General features: G+C 34.4%; 1 protein-coding gene across 1 annotated transcript; it reads right to left on the bottom strand.

Moving 5' to 3' along the window:
- Positions 1-287: 287 nt before the first annotated feature.
- Positions 288-24,547, bottom strand: LOC105326195 (E3 ubiquitin-protein ligase ubr3). The gene is made up of 36 exons (XM_034452876.2): positions 24,281-24,547; positions 23,869-24,082; positions 23,202-23,341; positions 21,629-21,775; positions 21,267-21,374; positions 20,259-20,392; positions 19,745-19,973; positions 18,841-19,154; positions 18,265-18,357; positions 18,018-18,173; positions 17,725-17,853; positions 17,078-17,130; positions 16,729-16,868; positions 16,266-16,411; positions 15,472-15,541; positions 14,850-14,946; positions 14,385-14,532; positions 14,048-14,146; positions 13,718-13,904; positions 12,788-13,244; positions 12,258-12,352; positions 10,799-10,963; positions 10,379-10,512; positions 9,956-10,066; positions 9,275-9,469; positions 8,652-8,785; positions 8,216-8,295; positions 7,847-7,955; positions 7,559-7,656; positions 6,834-6,952; positions 6,267-6,368; positions 5,997-6,122; positions 5,458-5,646; positions 3,692-3,901; positions 3,328-3,467; positions 288-3,047 (listed from the first exon to the last, which is right to left on the bottom strand). The coding sequence occupies exons 1-36, from the start codon at positions 24,507-24,509 to the stop codon at positions 2,930-2,932; spliced, it is 5,415 nt and encodes a 1,804-aa protein (XP_034308767.2). The 5' UTR covers positions 24,510-24,547; the 3' UTR covers positions 288-2,929.
- Between the last annotated feature and the right edge of the window lie 1,419 nt (positions 24,548-25,966).

The following is a 25,966-nucleotide window of genomic DNA, read 5'->3' as shown; positions in this document are numbered from 1 at the left end:
AAGCTCAAACGCTTTACAACGGAGAGAAAAAGCTTCAAAAGTTTGTTGTCGTCTGAGACAACTGCCACAACCATGAAATGTTCTAGGTACAATATATAACCTTGCTGAATAATATGTCATCATTTACAAAGAATTTTAACATATTCATTAACGATATCTATTTTTGATTACATCAATTTAGTGGTGCTTGAGAAAACTGTTAATTTTTATTTAAGTGCCCTACCTGTAACTTTCAGTTTTTGGTTAAATGATCTACAATGAAGGTATCAAAATAAATATTAACACACTTAAAGTTTCCTCCTCTTTACTTTTCAACACACAACAAAAGCTGGATTAAGTGCAATCCATAATAACAGTAAAACATGGCAAAGAATATGTAATAAAAAAAAAAACAAATGTTAAAAACAAAAGTTTACATTCCTAATAACAATATGATGCTCATCTACAAACAATGAGCAGTAAAAAATGAATGACATTTGTCAAGGATTTTTTTGAATAAAAAAATGCATTTTAGACAAAATAAAATTAATAACTCCATAATAGTTCACTTTGCTTTGAAAATTATTGAAGCCATATAACGGTACCACTGATAATCATTATTACATTGTACATGTACCTTTCTTCAATATTTCACATTTTACACAAAAATCAAATTTATATTTTTCACAAATGCCTTTTCTCAAAAGTTTGTGAAATATCACGTATAAGACTTCAAAATTGAATAAATTTGGAAAGCCTTAGACTATATTCTAGTCATATTCTCCAGAAACAAAATACTCAGTATCCCTATGAAGTATATGGCATATTCTGTATGTACAGGCCTATTATAACAACCTTATTTTCATTTATAAGTTTTTTTTAAACATTGATTATAACCCCTTTATCAGTTTACTTTAAAATCTTTGCTGTACTTATTTTAACTTTAAACTACAGGCAAATTAAAGAAAATTTGACCCTATTGAGTTTTGAGCATAATTTACCATAGTTTTGCTTTTTATTACCTGATTTGATTTAAACATATTTTATTGTAATAAATCGTTAAGAATGGATTGGGCACAAGTTATAAGAACTTTGAAATTTTGCCCTCTCCCTACAAGTTTTCTTAGCTCATTTGGAATATTGAAATCATACTTTAAAAAATATGAATAAAATCATTATGGCAGTCAATTTACAATTCACTCTGATATCTAGTATTTTTTACTAAGTATGACTTTAGAGCTCACCATACTGACTGGTCAAAATCTGAGTCAACATTCCTTTGCATTAATTAATTAATGGTCAGATTTAATGATTTCAGAAAAAAACAGTTAGTGGATAAAAACAATTCAGAAGCATGATTAACAACTTTCTTCTTTAACCAGCATACAAAATAGTTTAATAACAATACCCACACTTAATATGACCACTGGTCTTTGACCTCACATAAAGGTCATGTCAAACTCTTACATCATAAGCTGACTTTATGCCAAGTATGAGCCTCTGATATTTCTTCTCATATAAGTTCTTGAATAGATAGTAAAGTTGTGTGAACTGTTGAGTGGAAAGACTGACAGGGATAGACAGAAATATCCCCTCCTAAATTTGTACATTCATTAGTCTCAGTGAAATATCATGTCACAAATTCTTTGAAAACGGTCTATAAACTATTAAACAACTGCATAGAAAAGAAAAGTTGTAAATCCTAACCCTAACCATCTTTTTTGAAAATCCTTGCAAACAATCATTGTCAAGTAGCCAAGGGTGGACACCAGTGATGAGTAAAAAACGTTATCACCTGTAGGTATATAACAACAATGGACATCTTTAATTTTCTCCGACCCTCAGTCTCAGAGTATTTTTTTTCCATCATAAAAACGTTATTTATCCTTCAAACTTTAACGTTATATAAATGAAATAAAAAGAAATTTATTTATGGTATCTATACATTTTACAAAGTTATTGCAAATTTTCCCCGATGGATATTTAAACAATAAAATGCTTTCTTAAGTGATTCATGTGGGACATGAGGGTAACAACTCGCTAAAATGGGTTATGTAAAAAAATTTCTGCAATGATCGCTACCTTCATTATCCACATGAATCCTCAAAGAAAGCGTTTTATTCTTTATATGTACATCTTTCTTTTAACAAATTAAGAAATTGATTGTAAAAATTAAGTAAAATTAACTAAATTACTAAACAGGGTGTGTAGAATTCAGTCTGGCTGTTTTTATATAGGGCTGTGAATTAACTATCAGCTTTCATAAAAAATAGAGGGAATCATACTCGGGAGATGTAAATATAATGGAATAAATATACAAGTTGAGATCAAATTTAAAAACAAAAGGTTATGTCGTTTCATCAGTGGATCGATCTCCTTTACCTACATGTAATAGTTCTCTGTGTAACCACTAAGCCAAGTTTCTCATTGAATAACTGAACATAATATTAACACAAGAAAACTAATTAAATTTGTCTATATAAAAGACAGATTTATGGTACAAATAAAAAAAAAATCTGGATATTTAGATTTATCGAAGATGGTTGAGGATCGGAGATTAATAAATCGTGAAGATGTTTAAGAGATCTTAGATAGATGGACATGGTGATTTCAACATGCCTCCTTCCCCAACCCCACAAAAAAAATGTTTGAAAAGGTGAGGGTTATCGTCATAGAAGAAATAACAGAAGATAACTATAGCCTTACTATTATCATTTTGAGCATTCTTCACTTTGTCAAGTCATCATCACAGATAATATCATGATCTACAAATGTCAAACAAGTTAACTTGTCTGTTATGCTGACACATGGATTCCTCTGACCAATCAGATAAATAGAAAGACAATATTGAGTTTGATGTGCATGACCAGTGATCTAAACATCAACAAGCGGGGAATTATAAAAACACTCCTGATTGGCTGAACTGAGCTAAGTCCTGTGCTGTGATTGGTTAGAGCCTGTCCTGGTGCCATATCCAGCGCTGACAGCTGCGGTCAAAGCTGTGGGTCAGCCACTGGTGCTGTAGCAGGCGGTACCTCTCCTTGCTCAGGTACAGCGGCTTCCCTCTCCTGTACAACCACAAACAGTGGAGTTAGACTCATTGGGAGAATAATTGCCCTCACAAGGGAGCAGCAAATTTCTGACTGGATGGCTCTTTTTATGTTAACAAGTCCATAAAACAGAGATAAACTCTTCAGTAGTAGCCAAAGAAAATCTCATTAATGTATATACAAATGTATTAAATAAACTATATACCGGTAATAACAAAGATTCAAATTTCTTTGTTAAGGTGGGTCCCTACTTTGGGAGTATTATTCAAATAAATGTCAAAGGTCAAGGACAACTCACTTGAGGTCACGGTCTTCTTCTCCATGATCGTCCAGATAGACAGAGCCCCAGAGCGTGGCCCGGGGTCCACGTATAACAACCACTATGGTGGAGTTGATCAACAGGTACATGCTTGTTCCAGCTCCACACTGAATGGAATGCTACAAAATCAGATTTCAGGTCTCTAAATCAAAAGGTATTCCTATTCTTTATCATAGATTTGAATAGATAAAACATTCATTTTGTATCTCACCAACAAAATATAGTTTTTTAATGAATATCTTGTGTTGCCAAATTCGATTGAGTAAAAAAAAATGGCACTCCACAAAATTCCCAACCCTTCTCCCACAGTTTTTTAATGACATTCAGTGGATAGGTGACTTACATGAACACACTCAGAGACCCCTTGCTGGGTACAACAGTTCTGGCGGAAGCAGGTGTAGTTGGCACACACCAGACAGATGGCCGGGTCGTTGGGAACCTCTCCACAGGTGACACAGGTGCGCTGACTGTAGGACTGGAAGATCTGGTAGTACTGGTTGGGCAACTCTATCAGGCGCGGGGCTGACCATGTGTTAGTGGACATTAACAGGGACTGAAGAACACCAAAATGTACAGGTGTCACACATCATCATCATATACAACAACGTAATGTACAGGTGTTATCATAATATACAACGATGTAATGTACAGGTGTTATCATGATATACAACACAGTAATGTACAGGTGATATAAAACACCGTTATGTACAGGTATTATACATTTTAATACCATACATCATAATGAAAAGATCATCATCATCATGATACATAACATCATAATGTACAAGTGTTAAACATTATCAAAATATATAACATCATGAGATACATAATATCTTTATATACAACATCATTAGGTACAGGTGTTCCACAACATTATAAGGTTTATGACTAAAACATTACAAGTACAGGTATGAGAGCATCAAAAGGTATCCATAATAAGTAACATTATATGGTTTAAGTTTCAAAACATTATAAAAGAATGTGACCATTAATTTACCAAACTATACACAGACATCATTTAAGGGGAAGTCTACTGCTTTTTAACTCTGTCTCCCACCTACAGTTTTTATTTCATAATCTACCACATTTATTAAAATCTGTTTTGTTGTTTTGATAGACAGCCATTTTGGAAGCCATTGTGGTCAGAAAATCTCATCAGGTTTATAAATTAGCACATGACTTGAATCGGGGGCATACAAACGCTTGTTTATGGCTGATGATGATGAAATTTCAAGCATGTGTTTTACAAAGAACAATGAAATAAGCCATTTCCAACGATTACATTTGATAACAAGGGCACCGCTAAGCGGAGCATCCCCTAGCGACATGAATTATTGTGTGGGGGGATGCATTATTTAGGAATTATGTTATGTAAATGTAATTGAGGAGACCAAATTGTACTAACCCTCCATTACTACAAAAAGTTTTTTTTACCTGTACTTAAATCCAAAGAATATCAAGTTGTTGGTTTGAACTGCTTACTTTCACTTTAGTTTCACAGTAGTGAAGCGGAAGTACAAATTGTGTTATTTTAACGATATATTTAAAAGTATTCAACTAATTGACTTGAAAATTAAAAGGGTTTGTCATTTTACCATGCCAATAAGTGTACGAAATTTGAAAAATGTCCGTGCAAGGGTTTTCTTTAAATGTTGCTTCCAAGTTGAAGAAAATACACATACATACACACACACGCACAGCAGCGATGCTATATCCCCTTCGCAACAAGTTGCACGAGGGGATAAAAAACATGTTGATAACGTTGCCAAGGAAAAGGATGCTTTATTATTCCATTTGTGTCTTTAATGATGGAAAATGTCTTTTAAAGTAAACTTGACTTACATTTAATCGCAACACTTTATGATTTGTAATAAGCATGTCAACATTGTTTTTCATATTAAAAAGAATATACCATTTACTACTACCAGTAGTTCTTACTTCTCTTTTGTTAAAGTTTGGCAAATTAACCTATTTTTACTAAAAATGGAAATTGTTCAAATCTCTGCACAAGATTTTTTTCCTCTAAAGAAGCTTAATCAATTTGATATGCAAATTCATAAGACTGGCGGTTAACATGTACATGTATTTCATTAGTCAGAGAGCCGTTACCTTGAAGTCGACCGGCTCCTGATTGGCTGCGTTGGCCAGGTCGGTGCACCAGGCGCGGGTCAGGTTGAGGGGTTCCTCTGTAGTCCAGCAGACCCGTGCTGAGCAGGTGTTTTGTCCATCACTGGTAGCGGGCTGGGTCCCCAGGATCCTCAGGTAAGTACACAGGTGTAAAAACTCACAGTCTGAAGACTATAACACACAGCAATAAACAATCATGACATACTGTACACAGCATTTTGTCTCTTGAGAGTTGCAATAACTTAAGGCAATAAAGAATTAAAATCTTGATTCTCCAGCCTATTTTGTCCACAAAAAGAATGTTGGTAGGGGTGGGTTTTTTTTTATCTTATTAAAACTACAATTTTTTACTTCATTTCTGATAACTCAAAACTTTAAATCAATGCAAAGGAGGAACCTTCAAAGTTACACTGACAGTGTCAATCGTGTCAGTCTTTATTCAAACTAAACGATATTGACAAATCTTTATTTAGAGCTTTAAGGCTAAGAGAATAATTTTTATAAGCGTAAAGGTTGCCTACCATTTGACTGGGAAATTCCACATTAAATAGGTGATATTTGAGCAGTGCCGCCACACGCAGAAATGGCAGGAAAATGTCCTGAATGGCCATGTCTACACTCTGTGGAGACCAGACACTCTGGCAGATCTGAAAATCACATATTAAACAAAACTCAGAGCCAAATTACTAGATTTCAATGGCACTTAAAGGAAAGGTCAGTTTTACAACAAATTAAAAATAAAGTCTACTTAGCACAGATGTAAGCAGCAAGGGAAATTATAGGAAACTCACGGCTGGGATGTCCTTGTCCATGTCAATGTCGTCGTAAACTCGACTCAGCTGTAGCCGCGTGATCACATGACTCATCATTCCTTCCAAAGTCGTCAGCTGCGACTATAAGAAAAGGTGAGTAAGAGTTCAAGAAACAATTCAGCCATTGTAACACAAAAAGTACTGGAATATCTGTAATCTTATTTCCATGGCTTCAAGTTAAGAATGATATCAGAGATTGATTGTCTTGAACATGTGGATTCCATGCTTAACCAATTAGAAAAAAAAATAGTGTTGGGGTATTTCTAAAAACCTTTAAAGATCCTGTGAGCCCCTAGTTCCTTACCAATCCAAAAGCCACTACCACTCAACTTTTTAGAAACAGCTATTCTTATAATTCTGATAAGTTTCTGCTGACATATTGACTAACACTTTCAACAGAATCCACTGTTGATGGAAAATTCAAGAAATAAGTTGTTTCTGTAAATGTTAAGGTGCTCCAGTACCAATACATGTACTAAGTACCATCAATACTGTAAGCATCATTACCAAGTGGGATCTACCTGTTTACAGTGAATCAGTACATACATGTCTTCCTTTCTTCCTCCAAGCTTCCCTCTCCTCCGATGTAAACGTACAACTGGTTGCTGCTATGGCTTTGATATACACCACATTGTACAGAACTTGTAGCACACACTCAAAATGCTCTGGAAGAAAAAAAATCATTCTTGAAATTAAATATTTAAAACAAAGACCATAAAAAAATCAATAATTTACATGCATACCAAATAAATAATCATGATCAGAATAATCAACAGAATACAATAAGGGCATGAATACACATGTAGCATGAGCACAAATGTGGGAATCCCCTTTACAAATTCAGTACACATATAAAAAATATTATATTTATGGATAAAGCAAAGTACACCATTAGTAATGGCAAGATTTAAACAGAACTGTCCAGACCTAACCCCTCCCACTGGGGCTCCTTTGGATTGGTGCCAAATCGATGATAATTTTAACCAATCATGATTCTAAAACTTTGTTTGTGGGGGGTATTAATGGGAATATATGTAATTCAATTTTTTTAATTTTCAAAATGGAGTTCTTTCCCTTTTAAATATAGAGACGCAATAAATCCACATGGAAAAATTTATTGTTGGATGCCTGAGAAAATAAACATTTTTTGGGGGGTCTAAAATCTCATAATTGGAACATGTATTTAAATGAGAGCATTAATAAATTTGAATATCTAGATGCTCATTTCAATTCATTAACATTTAAATATCCTTATTGAATGCATGCACTACCTTTCTCCATGGTAGAAGGCAGTGTTAATAAGATCTGAATCAGCAGAGACACAGGGTCTTTCAACAAAAGAGGGACATCTTTATGGTAAAGTGACACACTGAAAACAACAAACATTTAATCAATAAACCTGGAGAGGGTTTATACAAACTATGCCTGTTTCATAATCCTTATTTATATTGATATATTCAAATAAATAGTTAATCAATTGCATAACTTCTTTAAATGGAAATTAAAGATAAGGAAATCTCCTTTATTAGACGTAATTCCCTTGCATGTATTTAGTTTACCTGTCTGTCTGTACAGAACAACAAAGTCCGGTCATGTGTGACCAGAGGTCCGTATAGGGCTTCGTGGTCAGGATTTTACTGTGCATACTGAGTACATGGTACAAAGGCACTGAAATACAAAATCACAATGAAGCTCATATTGCATGCACGTTACCATGCATACACCAACGTTGTCTGTCAGAATTTTTGTGATGTTTGCCAGTACAAGTACTTCTTGTCAATGATTAGAAATATTTGTTGCCATAAACAAAGTTTGACACTTTCAATTATTTTTGATTTAAAAATATATCATAAACATTGGATTACAATATATTATTTATATAAGAGTGCCTGACCATTAACGGTGAGTCAAACCGTAGGTGTACTTACAGAAGCAGCGCTTCCCTGACTGAGAGGAGGATTTCGTCAACATGTTCCCTCTGTTAACCAACTCCATTTCTAGATTTGTTCTACAAGTACCCACATACACAAACTTTTTAAACTTTATGTACATGGATTTACATTACAAAGATTTATATAGCATTTAGATTGTTTCTTAGAGATTGAATTGAACTGTAATCAAATGATTATAATTTAAACATAAATGACCTCTTTAATTCACTAAAGGGACAATCACTTTAGACGGTACTGAAAAACCTACTGAAATAGGAAGTCCTACAGACTTAGAATTAAAATTCTAATGACAAAGATTCCACTTCTTTTCTTAATTAATACATGTATATTATCATATACTATTTAAGCAAGTTTTACTGAAGGCTACACTTCTGTTCGTCATGATTCAGGAGAGAGAAGTAGAGAGGTGTACCTTGCGACAGAACAGACAAACAGCAGAACGCTCTCGGAGGTCTGGGAGCTGGTGTAGGTCTTGAATTTCCCATACGTGGCATTCGTTAGGTCCTCCATTACACTGCCCATCACCTTCGTCAGGTTCGGAGATCTCTAGAAAATAAAGACCAAGATCTATTGAAAATTAAGATAGGATTTCAAATATGGTCATTCATTCACTGAAATTGCTGTACATAAGTAAAATCCCGAGTAAAATAATCATCAAGAAAAATGACTGAAATAATTTGTTTATGCAGTTAAAAGTACCTTGATTTGACAAAATAATTTTATTTGGGAAAATTAAGTCATAAAGAACTGGTCATCATGATACATTATTGTATGACAATTGGTTTATTTGGTTAAATCAGGATCATGATCATTTGCTTAAACTTCAAAAATCTTCATAAAGAGATAGTTTGCGAAAAGTTCGGCTCTGAAGAAATTAAAAATGTGAAAAGCTTCCAGACAAAAGACAGACAAATGGACACATTTACAGACAAATGGACCAAAGATACAGTATACTCTTTGATAAAAAAAAACCCTCACTTCAGCCTTCAACTTCAACAAATAATAAAAAGAATTGTCCCCAAAACTTGTACATACAGGAGTAATAGGCCTGGAGACCATCATATCTGCTACATCTTTGATAAGCTGCTTGGGATCAGAAGACAATGGTCTCTTAATAGTAAACTGGTCCTCCTCTGGAGGGATAGGAATCACAGAGTTTGCCAGCTGCCGACAGAGAGGGCACCAGTACTCCCCTTTATTGACAGCCAAGTTCCCGGTCATTTCCTGTGTCTGTAGCAACAAACATAAACTCAGCTCAATTTCATGTTCCAATGTTCCAAGGAAACTTAGCATGTAGCACTGTAGACGACCTTTTTATTTGTGTAAAAACTATTTGGGAGATTTGGGAGTACTCCTTACTCTTGGAATATTTGTTGTATATACATGTATTATATTTTAAAAATTCACATATGACTGCCAAAACAGTGACAAGTATAGGTTGATAGGCAGAATCATAGAAACAAGAGAAAAGGGACATTCATAGCAAAATTTAGTAATATGTTTACTTTCTTTGTTTGAAATCTAATAAAGTGTCCATTATAAGCATTTTAACCTATTAGATGCTAATATATAATTTAAAATGGTCTACTAAAAATATTTTTTTTTTCAAAATCTTATAAAATTACATGTAAAAAAATTATATTAAAAGTGGCCATTAAAAAGTGGCCCAATCTTTTTGAAATGTAATAACAAGTCTACAATTGCTTTTGAACCTACCCTGAGAGACAGCAAGTAGGAGCTGTGACAGTCCAGGTGTAAATAGTGACCACAGGTGTGCACAACCACACCTCCCTCCCAGCCAATGTTAACAGACAGTTGACAGGAGCTCTGTAAATCACAATGTCCAATATCATTGTATAATTCATCTCATTTCTTAAAATCAAGTTCATATACATGTACATTTGACTGGGTAACTTAAAATACCTACTGGTATCTACATTTTTCTTTTCAATTTATCTTACTTAAAAAAAAAATCATTACACTAAACCTTAATAAGATAAAAAAAAACTTTTACTGGAATAATTGACCAAAATTTCCTAGATAGAATTGTCAAAAAAGACAGCTTTTGTTCAAACATGTACATGTTTTTTGGAAAGAGTGCTGTATTATAAAATAAATTGAGATATTTTTCCTTGTTACCTCTTCAAAGTGTTCAAACATGGTCTTGAGTTGCTGCCTCTGTACGGAGGCACACGAGACGTGGGGGTAGACCTTCTGGTCCTTCTTCAGGGGCAGGCTGATCACATCGTTCTCCTGGAGTCTGTGTCCCAACACTGCAGACACAACAACAAACACTCAACACTGGCATTTAATTAATAACATGTTTTAGTTCATATGTCAAATAAACATTGAATTGTTTAGCTCAAGAAATTTTTGACATGGTTGAAGTTAAGACTTAAACCACTGGCTGTAGAAAATGTGTCCTAACTAATTCACAGCAAGGAATTTAACCCCTATTCATAATTACGATGCATACTTTAGTATGTAAAATAATAGATTTGGTGTTATTTGCCATTGGCTAGTTGCACTGTTGAGTCACCAGGTTAAAAGAGAACATACCACTGCTGGGCTGTAGCAGCACCACCAGACCCATTGTTTTGTCTGCGGTGGAGGCAGACGTGGTGCCACAGATAACACAGTCATACTCCTGGGCCTGAACACTTCCGCTTACTTCCTGTGGAATCTCCGTGGCAGACAAATCACTAATTATGTCGTTCTCATCATCTTAAAAATACCAGTACACAAATTAAAATATTAAATCTCTATTTGAAAAAAATTAAATATTCTAATTTTTCTGACCATACTTGCCAACCTCCAACATGTAAAAATCTGGTCATGACCAGATTTGGATAGTAAAATATCTGGTCATAGCGCGTAACGACATTCACGACATATTTATCATGCATTTCATAGGAATATACAATAAAAATATGTGTTAAAACTAATGTGTAATACTTTATTGCAAAGAAGCATTTTAACTAACAGTTGCTGATTTTGAATTTTGTATAGTGATCTGACACAGAAAATGGTAGGTTGTGTTCAGCTGAAAAAAAAAATGCAAAGAGTTTCTGCTTCATTAACCTTGCTTTTGAACTCTGTAAATGTTGTAAGTGACTTGGAAGACTTTTGTGTATTTAAAAGCATTCTATTCATGACTTGGCGTTTTTGAATGTTTGGTCAGATCATTTTGGGCACACAATCCAATATTCAAATGTGCGTTACATAGAACGCAAAAGCCTCGTTTTGTACTCGATTACTTTGTTTTACCTATAGGAATTCATTTTCCCAGATATGTTGATAGGTACAAAAATATCGTTTTCTTTTTGTTGGTTTTGATTCCGCTGGCCCCGATGAAGACCTTTTCTTATTGGAAGCCATTACACTTAGTTAATGATTTAAACCTTCGCTTAGTCTAAACAACTCACGATAATAATTACACTTAATGTGTCTGTTATAGCCATCGGCATTGTTTACGCGTAACGTTCAAGCTCAGCTTGCACAGCTTGGGTTCATAACTGGAAGTCAAACATGCAACGTAATTTACGAGCCAAATCCGGAAATCGGGAGATTTTCGGGTTGTTTGACAAAAATCGGGTGAAAAGCATGACCCGCCGGGTCATGAAAAATAATCGGGTGAAGGGTTGAAAAATCGGGTGTGACCCGACGAAATCGGGTCAGTTGGCAAGTATGTTTCTGACATGACGATACTTGACACATGACACTGTATGATGGTTCACTGACATACAAATGACACTGTATGAAGGTTCACTGACATACAAATGACACTGTATGAAGGTTCACTGACATACAAATGACACTGTATGAAGATTCACTGACATACAAATGACACTGTATGAAGGTTCACTGACATACAAATGACACTGTATGAAGGTTCACTGACATACAAATGACACTGTATGAAGGTTCACTGACATACAAATGACACTGTATGAAGGTTCACTGACATACAAATGACACTGTATGAAGGTTCATTTTATTGAGTGTAACTACCACATACCAGAAGCTGCTTGAGGATTTTGCTGCATGAAAGCCTTCTGCTTGTTGGCAAACTTGTTCATCAACTTCTGCTGTCTCTCCCGAGCTTTACGTCGCCTGTTCATATTGATCAAATCAATTTTAAAGTTAGTTAAGCGGTGACTGCGTTTTAAAACTTTGATTGATTTATCTAAATATAAATGCAGTTATTTTAATTACTGTCATTCATATGAAAAGGATGTGTTAGCTATTTATGATTCAATAAACATTATCTAAATTACTGTAGATGAAAGAAACATCAAAAATTTATATGCATTGAAATGGTTTCTTTCCTCTCATTAACATGAAATTTTCAGCTTTTATATATATATAAAAATGAAATAAACAATGTTAAAAAACAATGTTTTTCTATATTTAGAATAAATATTATCAACATACTCTGTTAGACATTTGTTTTAAGCATCAATAAAAAAATCACTGGTATTCACTTTATTGTTTTGCCAAAATCCCAAATAGAATTTTCATTCAATATAACAGTAAAATTAAACTGACCTTTCCTCGTCTTTTGCTGTGTCTCGCTTTTTTCCTGCCCCTGACACTTCCTTTGGATTAAGAGAAGTATAAACATCCTCTATAGCACGTGCACAGTCCGTGCTACTTCTAGACATTTTATCCAAAAGTTTACACACAAAAAACGGGCCATCCCCTATCACAGAATCACTAATCTGTCGCTTTGACTGCGATAACGGAACATATGAACACGATTGTCCCATCAACTTGGCATGAATTTTGATCAACATACTGATGATGCATTCGTTGATTGGGACACACAGTTTCTGAGCATTCTCAGTGGAGACACCTCTATTTTCGTATTTTGGCACAGAGTCAGACTTGGCCGCCGTTTGGTGAGATTTCTGGGCGACCCGGTGATGGTGACTTGAGACAGGGACGGGAACCAGTCCAGTGGGTAGTGCCCCGGAATGGGCTGCCGTGATAGGACCAGCTGTGTCTACAATAAATACAAAAAATATTAAAGACATTTAAACACATTGCATACACTAGTCAACTGTCGTACTAATGTAACTGTCACATCCAAAAACATTATATTTTTTGCTGAGCTTTTATCCTCCCTTTTTGTATACTGGGAAAAATTCACTTCACTCCCCCTTACTTACAGTGGGCAATTTGAAAAATAGAGCTGATTGAAAATTGCATATTATTTCACCTTAAGCAAACTAAAATAGGGAAAATCTTTCACAATTAGACAAAAATAACAAAGGAGAAGAACCCTTATAAGGAAGTTCAGTGAGATATATTCATGTACTTTATATCAACCAAATGCTCATAAACTTTTTAATAAATTTCTTATTTCACTTCATAACAGTTTGTAGGCTAAATATATTTCTTTCTTTAAAATTCTCATTGAATATGATTAATTTTAATTTTATTCTCAGCCTACATCTTGGTGTTGACAATACTGACTCATCATGGCGCTGGGGGCCATCTGGAACATCTCCTCCAGACTAGACAGTGAGGTGGGGAGGAAGTCCTCAACCATCACCGGGATCAGCACCTCCCGCACCACCTCCCGGACATTCTGGTGGATGCTGGTGCCACAGAACCAGTCATGGTAGTCCACGTCTGTCACACTCCCACAGAACGACTTAAACTGAAAGTCAGGATTAAAAATGAAAGTACTAAATATAAAAAAACGGAAGACATAGAAATATATTAATTGTTTAAAATCGAAAGGAAGAAATAGACAACAAGGTTCCTTTATAAAGTGGTTGGTGACTCTGGGTGAGTTGTTACCTTTCTGCAAGTATCAGGAGATGGCAAGGTCAAAGCAAGGTCAAGAAGATGCACTGTGTTGTACAGAACACTGTCCGGAATGCTTGATTCTTTCATAAACTGATCAAAACAAATCATTGAAATAATCATCATTATTGTAATCATGTGACTTAATATTCTCTTGTCTGAAGGTTAATTTAACATTCAGATTACTTGTATTATTGGTCAGTTATATCTATCTAAACTGAAAGTGCCTTAGATTAATGAACAGTTCAAATTCTGTTCTCTTTTACTCAGAGTTGCATCTAAGAGTACACGTATGCAGAGTAACGCACACGGATACATGAACAACACACACCTTGTAGAGGACTGTGAACAGGAATGCATGCATAGTTTTACAGTGTAGAAGTCGATGCAGATCTTTGTACGCCCCAGAGATCTTCCCTGGGGGTCGGAACGGGGGCCAGGGAGGAGTCTTGGACTTGTATTTCCCAGATTGTCTTATACTGTAATATATCAATAAATGGATAATGCAACAACGATAAAATAAATCCAAAATAAAGAAAGAAAGTGCTGACACACAATTTACAAGAAGTACCTTTTACATATTAAAACAACTGAAAAAGATAAGCTTATTCAAAAATTCACATGAAAAATTTCAAATCTTTTGTACTCATCTTTTACACTGTATATCTTTTATCCTTACACTTACTTTTAAAGTCCCTTTTAAACATGATTTGATAATGGCACTGAATAATATACACAAAAAGACGTAAGCGTGTTATACTGATGAATAAATAGAGTGCTGGACCTCTAAACTTACTGTTCTGTGTATCTGTCTAGGGCTGTCTGGATGTCCTTCTTGTACAAAGCTCGAAGTGATACATGGACAGGATCAAACTCTCTTTCCCAAACGAACCCTGGCAAAAATATCCAATGTATCATATACTAAACAGAATTACTCGGAAAACAAACTATTAACACTTAGTGTTCTGTGTACATTCTCTGATCACAATCTTCTAATTGACTAGCAACAGAATTGGAATGTATATATATTAAATTTTTAAATGCATTGATTTTTAAATAAAAATCGCACTGTCATTAAATACATCTCCTTTCCCTTGTTTTCACTGAAAAAGCGTGGCCATAAATACATGTATATCATTTGACGAACTTTTAGATTGATTTCTTAGCTTTAAGCATGGCTTTATGAATTCTAACTGATTTTTTAATTTTTTTTAGTTTAAAAAACTTGTAGGCTCTCTATATTTACTAGATCTTTACTCAAAGAGAAGCTAAACTGACACATTATAAGTTCAACTTTTCATAATTGACTCTAGAAATTGCATAGGTATGGTAGATGTTGGTTTACAGTAAATTTGATGTCCAGAAGATTTTAAAGATATTTATAGTAAATTAACATCCTTAAAGTCCAGAGTACGTACCTTTGGGTGTATAGGTTCCCTGCTGTAGACCTCCACTGGATTCCAAATTTGGAGCTTTGTAATCAGCAATCTAAAATGGAATCAAAGTACTGAAGTACTGAAAGCCGGGCTCTTTTGGTGTGTCTTTATGCATATTGTGTAGTAAAGACTGAAAATCTCTCTCTCTCTCTCTCTCTCTCTCTCTCTCGTCAGAGAGCGACCAAATTTTGTAAGCGGCTATAAACAAAAATATTTCTGTCTAGTAGAAATAGTAGAAAAAAATTCAACAGTTGCTGCCTTGAATTTTGCAACAAGCGTTATATATTCAATCCCCATTTCTTCAACGCGCAGCAAAGTAGTTCATGGAATTTTTGCGCATTGTGTGTGTCCAAAAATGCATAGTCTTGTTTTTAAAACACGTTACTAATAAGGGAACTAAATGAGATAGACAATTTTCTCGAAATAAAAAGAAAGAAAGAAACAAAATGCCAACACTTTTGATAAAACGTGGCTCTTTGTGTAACTATTTGGTATAGCGGAAGCTTTTACTTCGACGCTGTTTGGTTTTTTGTTTACTTTTGAAGTTGTGCTATCTATAGTAACATTGGCGATTTGCCTGCCTACAGCCAGGACTCTGCTTTCAGCAGAGCCCAGCTAAAAATTCAGAATAAGTCTCTGTCTGCATTTTTACATTTACTGAGCATTCAGAAGAGCTCAGCCATTGTTATTCAATGTTTTAAACATATTGAATTTCATTTGTAAATTATAAAACAAATTCCCCGCAGAAAGCCTCTTGGTCCCTTTGCGACACTTACCTCTGACAGCGTTGGCTCAAACAGCTCCTTCTGTCCCGTGATGCCCGATCTCTCGGGCATGGAGTCCATGATCTGACTGTAAGGCTTGTCCCCAAAACACAAAATAGTGGCCATCTCAAAACGGGTCAACTCCTTGTCACCAATGCCTGAAAACAGCAGCAACAACAAAACAATGTACATCTTGACTAATTACATTAGTAATTAGACAAAGTCCACTTTTAAATATGCTCATTAAAAGATAAATCAGTATGCAGTATCTGCTACATTTCAGGTACCTTAGCTGACGAAAAACCTTCAACATTCCCCAACACCCCCAAAAGTAAAAGTCTTACTGTTTTTCAAAATGCAAAAAAAATGTATAATCCATTTAAAAAAAAAAATTATTTTTGTGTCAAATTCTCTGATTTGAAAAACTAATGTTTCCATATAGGCTGATAAATCTCTAGTCAGAGTAGCTTCTTACCCAGGTAGGTTCTGACACCCAGCAGAGTCGTGAAGAGCTGAAGAACAGCATCCACCATTGCTATCTGCTGCTCCGGCTCCAACTTGAAACTTGTGTTGATCGGAGTAGACCCATATGTTAGCCAGTTCTCCACATGGAACCTATCAGAATTTATAGCATTCATCACTACATGCATCAGTCAACTGATTGATGAAAAAGAGATATTGTCAACTAAAACCAAACAATAAAAAAAGTTTGGAAACATAGTTTAAAATTCTCATAAAAATGCCATCTCACATAGTGTACAAGCATTCTGAATTATGCAATTTTAAATCTTGAAATATATTCAATTGTTAAGACAGTTCCTTACCTCTCCAATACTGTTCTCACAAAGTAATCTGGATCAAATTTACAGGCACATAGCTGAAAAAGTCAAATAATTAACACAATAATTAATATACTCCAAGGTCCATTAACTCTCTGTCACTTTCTGTTTCAAGGAAAATTATTATATTAACCAGAGCATAAGGATAAAATTAAATAAAATTCATGTGTCTTGCTTCCCTAACATAATGTCTACTGACCATCTATTTTCTTGAATGCTTATTTTGACAATAATTGATAATCTATACATGTATTTCTTGGATAAGGCTTTCCAAAAAGTTTACTGTAAATTCCTTATATTACGCGAGTACTTAATTCCGCCATCCCGCTGGTTTGTACCAAATCGCGAGAATATAAAATCGCGAACGTTGAACTTTTCTCCTTATTTCTTATAGTTTTAAACTCTCAGAAAAAAATGGCGAGATTTTAAAATCCGCGAAGGATGCTTCTCGCGATTTTACGCAGATATTAATTCCTCGCGTTTAATTAGGAATTTACAGTATTCGATATTTTTAAGAGATGGTTTTCGAACTTATAATCTGATATAGCAAATAAAATTAATGTGATATGATACAGGGCCCACTATTTTATTGTGCATGTACCAGCATTCTCTTTGTGAGATAAAGCCCTTACCTGCATCAAGTAAAGGTCTGCGTCCCCCATGGAGTAGCAGAAGTGACACTGAATATAGGTCATGGCCTGCCCTTTGATCTGAATTCCATTCCGGACCCACATGGAGGTGTAAATCTCTGCTAAACAAACCTACAAACACAGGAGAAACTCTGATCATTGTAGTGCTTCAATGAAGAAACATTCCAAGGTGTGCTTGTTTATCACAAATACACAAATTGAACCTGGCCAAGTTGTCCTTGTCAGAAAAAACAAATACCTATTAGTTGTATATCCATGTATATTCTAGATTTTACCTGTATTTGTAAAAGATGTGTAAAGGTCATCTTCAACATTTTGTCTGTCAGTGGAAGGTCATCTAAGGTCATAGAATGATAGGTGATCCCGGTCTCTATAAAGGTTGCTAGGTAACGGTGGAGAGGAAGGTGGAAGGTCAACTGATATGCGTTTGGCTGAAATCAAATGAACAATTCCATAAATAATCAGCTTTATAAAAGACCGTGAGTATATATTCGTTTCTAGACCAGTACACCTGTAACCGACCTTTGTGGACTCCTTACAGTTGATGGCATCGAACCAGTCCTGGAGAGCATCGGTGCACACTTTAATCATATTCAGAACATGTTCCTTACTGTCCTATAAACAAACATACCAAAGGCATCAATGAAATCTGCAGAGGTTAACCTTCTTTAAGGTACACCTAAGACCCTAAAAGAGGCATTATTTTCAGAACTTAGGTAGATGGCTTTATGGACATTATAACTATGCATTTACTCCCTCTCAGTCATTGTGATACATATGTGGAAGAGGTCATAAAATTTTATACCAGTAATTTAAATGTTGAGCTTCATGAACATCAGCCATGCATTTAGGTTTTTGTATTCACATCTCTAATTCTAGAGAAAATATTGTAATATTCGGTACATTTCCACTGTATTGATACATTAGCTTCAACATAGATCCTGAACCCATACACCAGGGATAACAAAGTCCACAATCAGGTAAAGGACATCATAACCATTTTCTTTTTCTCAACACTGAATCAGTGTCCATCTGAAGCTACAATATTGCTTTACTAAAAAAAAAAATTGATATTGTTTTAAATTATCGGAAACTTACAGGAGTTTTACAGTGTGACAAAAGAGACCACATTGGGGCAGAAGCTATCTCGAGTTCAGCAGAGAAGGCAGCATAATAGGTCTCCGACTCAAACTCGACATGTTGGCTGAGCTCACGGTGATTGAGATTCATTCCCTGGAAATAGGAGAGGAGATCCAGCCACATGACCACCAGTTTACTGTCGGACAGGAACTTGTGCGCCACCTTCTTGTGGGCCAGCAGATTGATGAAGTCACTGACAATGGGCCAGTAGATGTGTTCCTTCATTATATCGTTGGTACAGTCTACCACCATGTGGAAGTTCAAGCGAAAGTCTGAAAACACAAGTTGTGACTATAATTCTTGTTATATTAAGCTAACTTTGTGAAGTACAAAAATCCTAAATCTCTATTCACAAGAAAACCAACTTACACCTACATTATTGGTTGAACAGTATAAAACAATCCAAGATCTTTAAAGGTACATGTATGCTCTGAAACTGGCTATATATAATATATACATGTATATGGAAATTTCCAACATGGTGTTTTACACTAAGGCCACAAAAATCAAATCCAGATTTAGGACCACATTTGGTTTTTTTTGTTTTTTTAAATTGGCCCAAGAACCAATTATCTAAATTATTATGACCTAAATATGCAAGAATAGAGTAGATGTATTTCTATTATTACATTAACCCTTGTACTGACTTATGAACATATCATTTCTTACAGAAACTTATTTGTAATAAAGATATAACACCTGCATGTGTTGTTTTTGCCCTAGAATTGCACATTTTCACATACTGAATTATGCATATATACACACATTATTTCACATTACGAGTGAAGTTTTCTGTTAGACTCACCCTCTAGTGAACTCTCCATTATTTTACACTAGGAGTGAAGTTTTCTGTAAGACTCACCCTCGAGTGAACTCTCCAGTAGAGTATTCTCTATCATGTGGGTGAGACTGATGATCAGTGTGTACAGAAGGTTGTATTCCTGTACCATCTGACACGCCAGCCCCTCATTGCTGAACAACTGGACACTGATGTGCACCACCCGATTCCCGATTTCTGTCCGCTTCAGACCTTTGACTAGTACAAGAGATATCCGGCTGTAGTGCTTCACAAAGGCTTTAGTAAAGGCCTCCTGTAAAAATAGAAATGTTTTCATCAATGCTGTATTTCAATATGAGGCATAGTCCCTGGGTTTAGAATATACTAAGGAATCTAACAATTAAAAAATTCAGCAGAATGCTATGCTTTTGATTTCCTCTATATCATTTTAAACCACTGCAATATAAATGAAGCCTTCATTGCAGAATAAGTCATGCAAACCACTTTTGCATTAGAGTTTCACAATACCATGTAAATGCATATAGAAATTGGTTAACAGTTTTTAAATATTTGATTGTTGTTTTAATATAAATCTTGCCTTATAATGTTCATCTGGCAGCAGACTTAGTAGCAGGGTGACTAGTTTCTCAGGAAACTCGTACTTAACCATCCAGAAGACAAGTTCATCCAACAAACAGCTGTGATGTAGTTCCTGTGACAGGCCGGGCAAATCTGAATCCAAGTTGAAACATTTTAACTGTTACAAAAGTAAATTTTACACTGTACGCAAGGTAAATATTACACTGTAAAACAAGATGAAATGTTACACTGTACATATGAGTAAATGTTACACTGCATGTTCACAAAGTATATATTACATATTACTCTGGACATACACAACATTTACTATTAAAGTGTAAACAAGATTTAATGTTACACTATATATACACAAGAGTAATTAATGTACTGTAAACAAGATGAAATGTTACACTGTACTTTAAATAAGTGTTACAATGTAAAAAAGAGTGAAAGTTACAATATATAGTAACATTTGTATGTTCAAAAGAGTAAATATTTTACTGTAAACAATAGCATTAATACACTATAAACAAGAGTATATAATATTATGTAAACTTGAAAAAAATGTAACACTGTAAAATGAATTTCTTAACATTTTTGATTTTATACATTACTGAAATTCTCATTCTATTCTTGGTATCTCACCACGCACGAGTGACTTGCCACTTAGTATAAATAGTTTTTCAGGTGTCTGAATTTGGTCATTGCGATGTTCGCTATAAGATTGTTAAGAGTTAATAGTATCCCTTCCCTACCAGCCTATACATTGTACTGCATAATACAAATGTATGTTTATAATTGTGTTTATACATTATGTCATGTAAAAGTTTTGTTTTGTCATATATGTAATGTAATTAAATATGATGGTGTTACGAACACACCAAACCTAACTTACTTTAATTTATTGTTGTTTATTAAATTAGACAAGAAAAGATTTATTTTTGGAGGGGTGAAATGACGGAGAAAATAAACAGAAGTAAAACGTTACAAATGATTATCACTTTTTTTCAAGATAATGTATACTCACTGTCAAAATCCTCGAATCCCTTAGGAACACTGAGACTGTTGAGTTCCACTAGGTAGTTCTTCTGACTCTCCACAAAGTAACTGTTGGAGTAGTCAGGAAGTTCTTCCACTAAAAAATCAGCATACAATGCATATTATTCAAAACTGAATCATATTCCTCTATTCATATTCATAATATATGATATTCATCATATCATCTAAAACTTTTTTTCATGACTGAATGAAATTTAAGCTTTTATTATATTATTATAACAGAGATTATAAAAGAGGAATAAAAATTGAAGAAAAACTGTGAACCAATTATCCCAAATTTACTCAGGTTTCCCCAAACACATCTTTTAATCCGAGCGAATTCCCCGTTACCTTCTGTTAAATATTTATACATGGTGGTGTTGGTCAATGCCAAACCCATAACTCTCCGCATGGCTGCACCCATGTCACTGAGACTGTGCATGAAGGACAGGAAATGCTCCGCGTCATTCATGGCCAGACTAAATGTATCACGGTAAGCTGCAAAGTACACAAACACCATAGTACATGTTACATTGTAAAACTAGGTGATATCTATATAACTATGTTCTGAAAACAGTAGCCTCATACATGTTAACCCGATCACTTTACGTGGAATTCTACAGTTTTTACTCCCACCTACCCCTTCTATTTGAAAATCTACTACTTTTATCAAAATCTGTTTATTGTTTAATTTGATTGTTTTGGAGTCTTGTCAGGTTTAAAGTTAGCGCATGACTTAAATCAAGGGCATACATATGCTTTTTGAAGTCTAATGAATGATAAGATTTCAAACGTGTTTTACATGTTTTTTTAACATTGTATACTGTGGTTTCATCAATATTCGCTGAATACCAATTTTCGTGGATTTCGTTGTGAAATTTATCCATGAAATTAAATGTTCATTGAAGTGCAGTTTCTACTATCAATTTGTATTGATATGGTCATTGGCCACAAATTTACGTATCCTTGAAACTGTGATTTTCACTTTTTCCATGAAAATTGATACCCTTGAATATCAATGAAACCACAGTACGTGTAAGAAGTCAATTTCAATGATTATATTAGTTAGAAAACATGTCGATATCCTCACCAAGGAAAAGGAATTCATGTGGCTTATAATTAAAGCCACATGTGGAATAGCAAAGTTTAACAATGACTGAATATGTCTTTTTGACTAGTTTTTAATATTTATTAAATTTTGGTAACTAAAACTATTTTAACTGAATAATGGATATTCAATAAAATCTCTGCACATAAAGATTTTTTCCTCCAAAAAAGCTGAATCAATTTGATATGCAAACTCATGAGACTGCATGACCTACTTTACTTTTTTCTTCTTGTTTTTTGGGGGGTTTTTTTCATGTGTAGATATTGTTATTAATAAAGTTTTCATTTAATAGATATCCTTAATTATTAATCAGACTTCTTACTAATCAGAGACCTTACCTACATATGTACATGCTTTTAAATCTAAAAGAAAAAGATCCTGTGCAATGCTTCCTGTTTTAGGTTTAAATCCTACCTCTTTTTCACTACTGGAGGTTAACATGTATGGTAGCCTATTCAAAATACAATTAATTATGTTGAAAAGACTTTAACCCCTTTCAAATCATTTTTCCTGTATTCCAATTCTTTAGGAAATTTAAACGTAATATCAGCCTTTCAACCTTGAACTATAACATAAATTTAGAACAATGAATCTTCATACTGGAAATTTTTCAGTGCATGTATATGAATTGAGAAAAGATAAGTGGGCATCAAATAATTACCAAAATAAATAATATATCACTATTATATATTATGGATATAAATGTTCTATATTGTAATGATATATGGGTTTTCTTTACATTCAGAGAGATTAAGAATAAATTCTTTGCTTCTTGGCCTGTTCAAAATTTAGTATATTGCATGTTAAGGTACCTACCCATTGGTTTACAATTGTCCCTGAAGTGGTGAATCAGTCTTAAGATAACCCGTGGCATCAGGGCCTCAGCAATGGCCAGCAAGTCTGTCGGGGGCGTCATATTCAGGTTCTTCCTATCAGGACCGTGACGGGAACAGAATCTAAAACAGTTTAAGATACAATAGCAAACTACAAACCTTTCAAAAGTTTACAAGTGTTATTACTGTGAATAATGAATAATCAAAAGGGATTAAATGAGACAATTTTTCTGTTGTTTAGACATGTATTATCAGCTATGGATACTCGTGTCACATTACAACACATACATGTATTGCAATATTTGTCACTACAAAAGTTATATAAACAGAGAAATTCACAAGAATGAAAACAGGTTTCTTACGGAGATTTATAATGGAAAATTTTACGTCTTTTCTCCATTCGGAAGTCACTTGGAATGTCGCGCACAATTTTGTCTATGTTATCACCCTGGTGCTTTCATGCATGTCTATTGCAATGAAATTTCCAGTAGATGTTTTATTTGAAGCCGTGTATTGAAACCTGACAAGTTAGAGGGGCATTTCAAAAGAATAAGAAAATGTGCTGCATGATAAATACCTTGGGACAACCTCAATTATTTAATATTTCTATAAACCTACTGTAACACATAGATTAAATAAGGTTTATTTACCCGGATTTATTAAGAACGTTAATGTCCCCGCAATCACAAGCACCTCCTGCCTGGCTGCGAAACATGTTGAAATCATGACCTTCATGGTTCCCGGAATGAAAACACTCATAACAGAGTGACATGCACGGAGATATTCCACAGGTCCTGCAGCGATAGGCTACAAAGTTCTTTGTCCACACCAGACCACACGTAACTGCATTATCATACTGCTTCACTGTGTAAAAGCAAGAGAGGAAATTACAGCATTGGACATTTAATTTTATTACATGGTATTTCAAAATAAATACATTTCAAAAGGACACATTGCAGTGAATTCATAAGCAAATATATTTAAGACATAAAAAAATTGTGTTTCTTTGTGCTGTCTAATGAGTTATTGTTAATTAGTCTATTTTGCATGTTTTGAGCGCACCTGCTGCTGAGAACTCGTCAAAAGTTGCCCCACCAGCGACGATCCAGCGACACCAATCTATCGTATCAACGTCCTCGATTGACTTGCGCCTTGGATCAAACAGATAGTCTAGAAATTCTTTAAATGCTTTCGGAGAACCATTTCGTCTTGACCATTCTCCTTTAAACAAGCTTGCAACACTACGCTTCCCTCGTTTTAGAAGAGCTGTCACTTCGCTCGGTGCAGCCATGTTGATGTTTCCATGGTAGAATTATGGGATATGCTTACTTCCGCTGAGCAGGTGTCCCTTTAAATTCGCCTCATGTTTCTTTTTAAACCTAGACAGTTAAAGGTTCTTATGGCAAATAATTTAACATTGTTTAATTTCTCCCGTTTTCTCTGTTTTGCGATTTTTTAAAATAAAAACATTTATATATACATGTATCTACCTTTATTTTTACCAAGTGGACGATCACTGTCAGTTAACGTTATACATGTTATATAGCCCTCTTAACATGGGTAGGGAAATTTTAAGTCAAACACATAAGTTACAGTTTGTTTACACAATTCAAAAAATGTGTAGGCCTAAAAGAGATTAACCCGTATTGTAGTAGAAAGTTCCGTGCCATCTTATTGATCTATCATATTTCAATTTTTGTTGTTGTAAAATTAACAAATGCATTCATCATTACATGATCGATGGGTTTATATAGTCGCAATTCTCGTTCTCCAATATATAACAATTTAATTAAAAGACGTCGCTCAAATAAAAATTCTTAGAATGCACTTTATATGTAAAAAATTTACATGTATATAAATTTTTAAACAATGCTGGTTAGATTACTGCTTCCATATTCAAAACACAGCACTATATAGACATATATAACACAATAAATTTTAGACCAGAAAAAAACCCGTCAGCAGGTCAGTGATAGCATACCGTATATCCGGTAATTTTTGCGATGATCTAATTTTCGCTTTTTTTGCGATGTCTTTTAGCAAATTTTTGAATACGCAGAAATTATATTCTGTATTATTTTCTTTAAGAAACTTTTTAAATCGCAAAAATGACTGGCGCAAATTAAAAATGCTATACACATTTTCTCCATTTTTGCAAATTTTGTGACAGTCACGAACAAATCCGGATATACTGTATCAATAGTAATTTGAGAAGACTTTTTCCATTAATTACTACATAAACAACGTAATGTATCTGTTTGAGGTTTAGTGTAGGTCTAATTTTTGCATTTAATTAAGATGGTTCAGCTTGAAAGGAAATATGATGATCACCAATATAAATTGACTCAAAATGTCCGTCATCCTGTAATAATTCACGTTGAGATTTCAATATAAATACCATACTTTAAATAGTCATAAAAAGGTCTTGCCTTTGAACAGCAACATTTCGTCCGTACAATATACCATCATAAGTCAGTAGTGCGTGTATACAAGTGAACTAGTTAAAGTACCAGATATGTAATAATCTCACACCTTGAAAATGGTCACTTTCTCTACATCAGGATTCCATTTACTCCTTAAATACAGCGGCTCATGTGTTTACATTGACATGGTTTTTAAATATATAGTCTAACTTATTGGAGAATTTAAAAAGTGACAAAGTCTTAAAAAAAATGAAATTGACATAATGATACATGTATTACTTTTCATCATATGTAATGACAATATTCTTTTTTAGTTATTAAAGTT

This window comes from Magallana gigas, chromosome 10 (genome assembly GCF_963853765.1).
Source record: "Magallana gigas chromosome 10, xbMagGiga1.1, whole genome shotgun sequence".
NCBI lineage: Eukaryota > Metazoa > Mollusca > Bivalvia > Ostreida > Ostreidae > Magallana > Magallana gigas.
The sequence above is the reverse complement of the archived record's forward strand: the minus strand, read 5'-3'. Positions and strand labels throughout refer to the sequence as shown.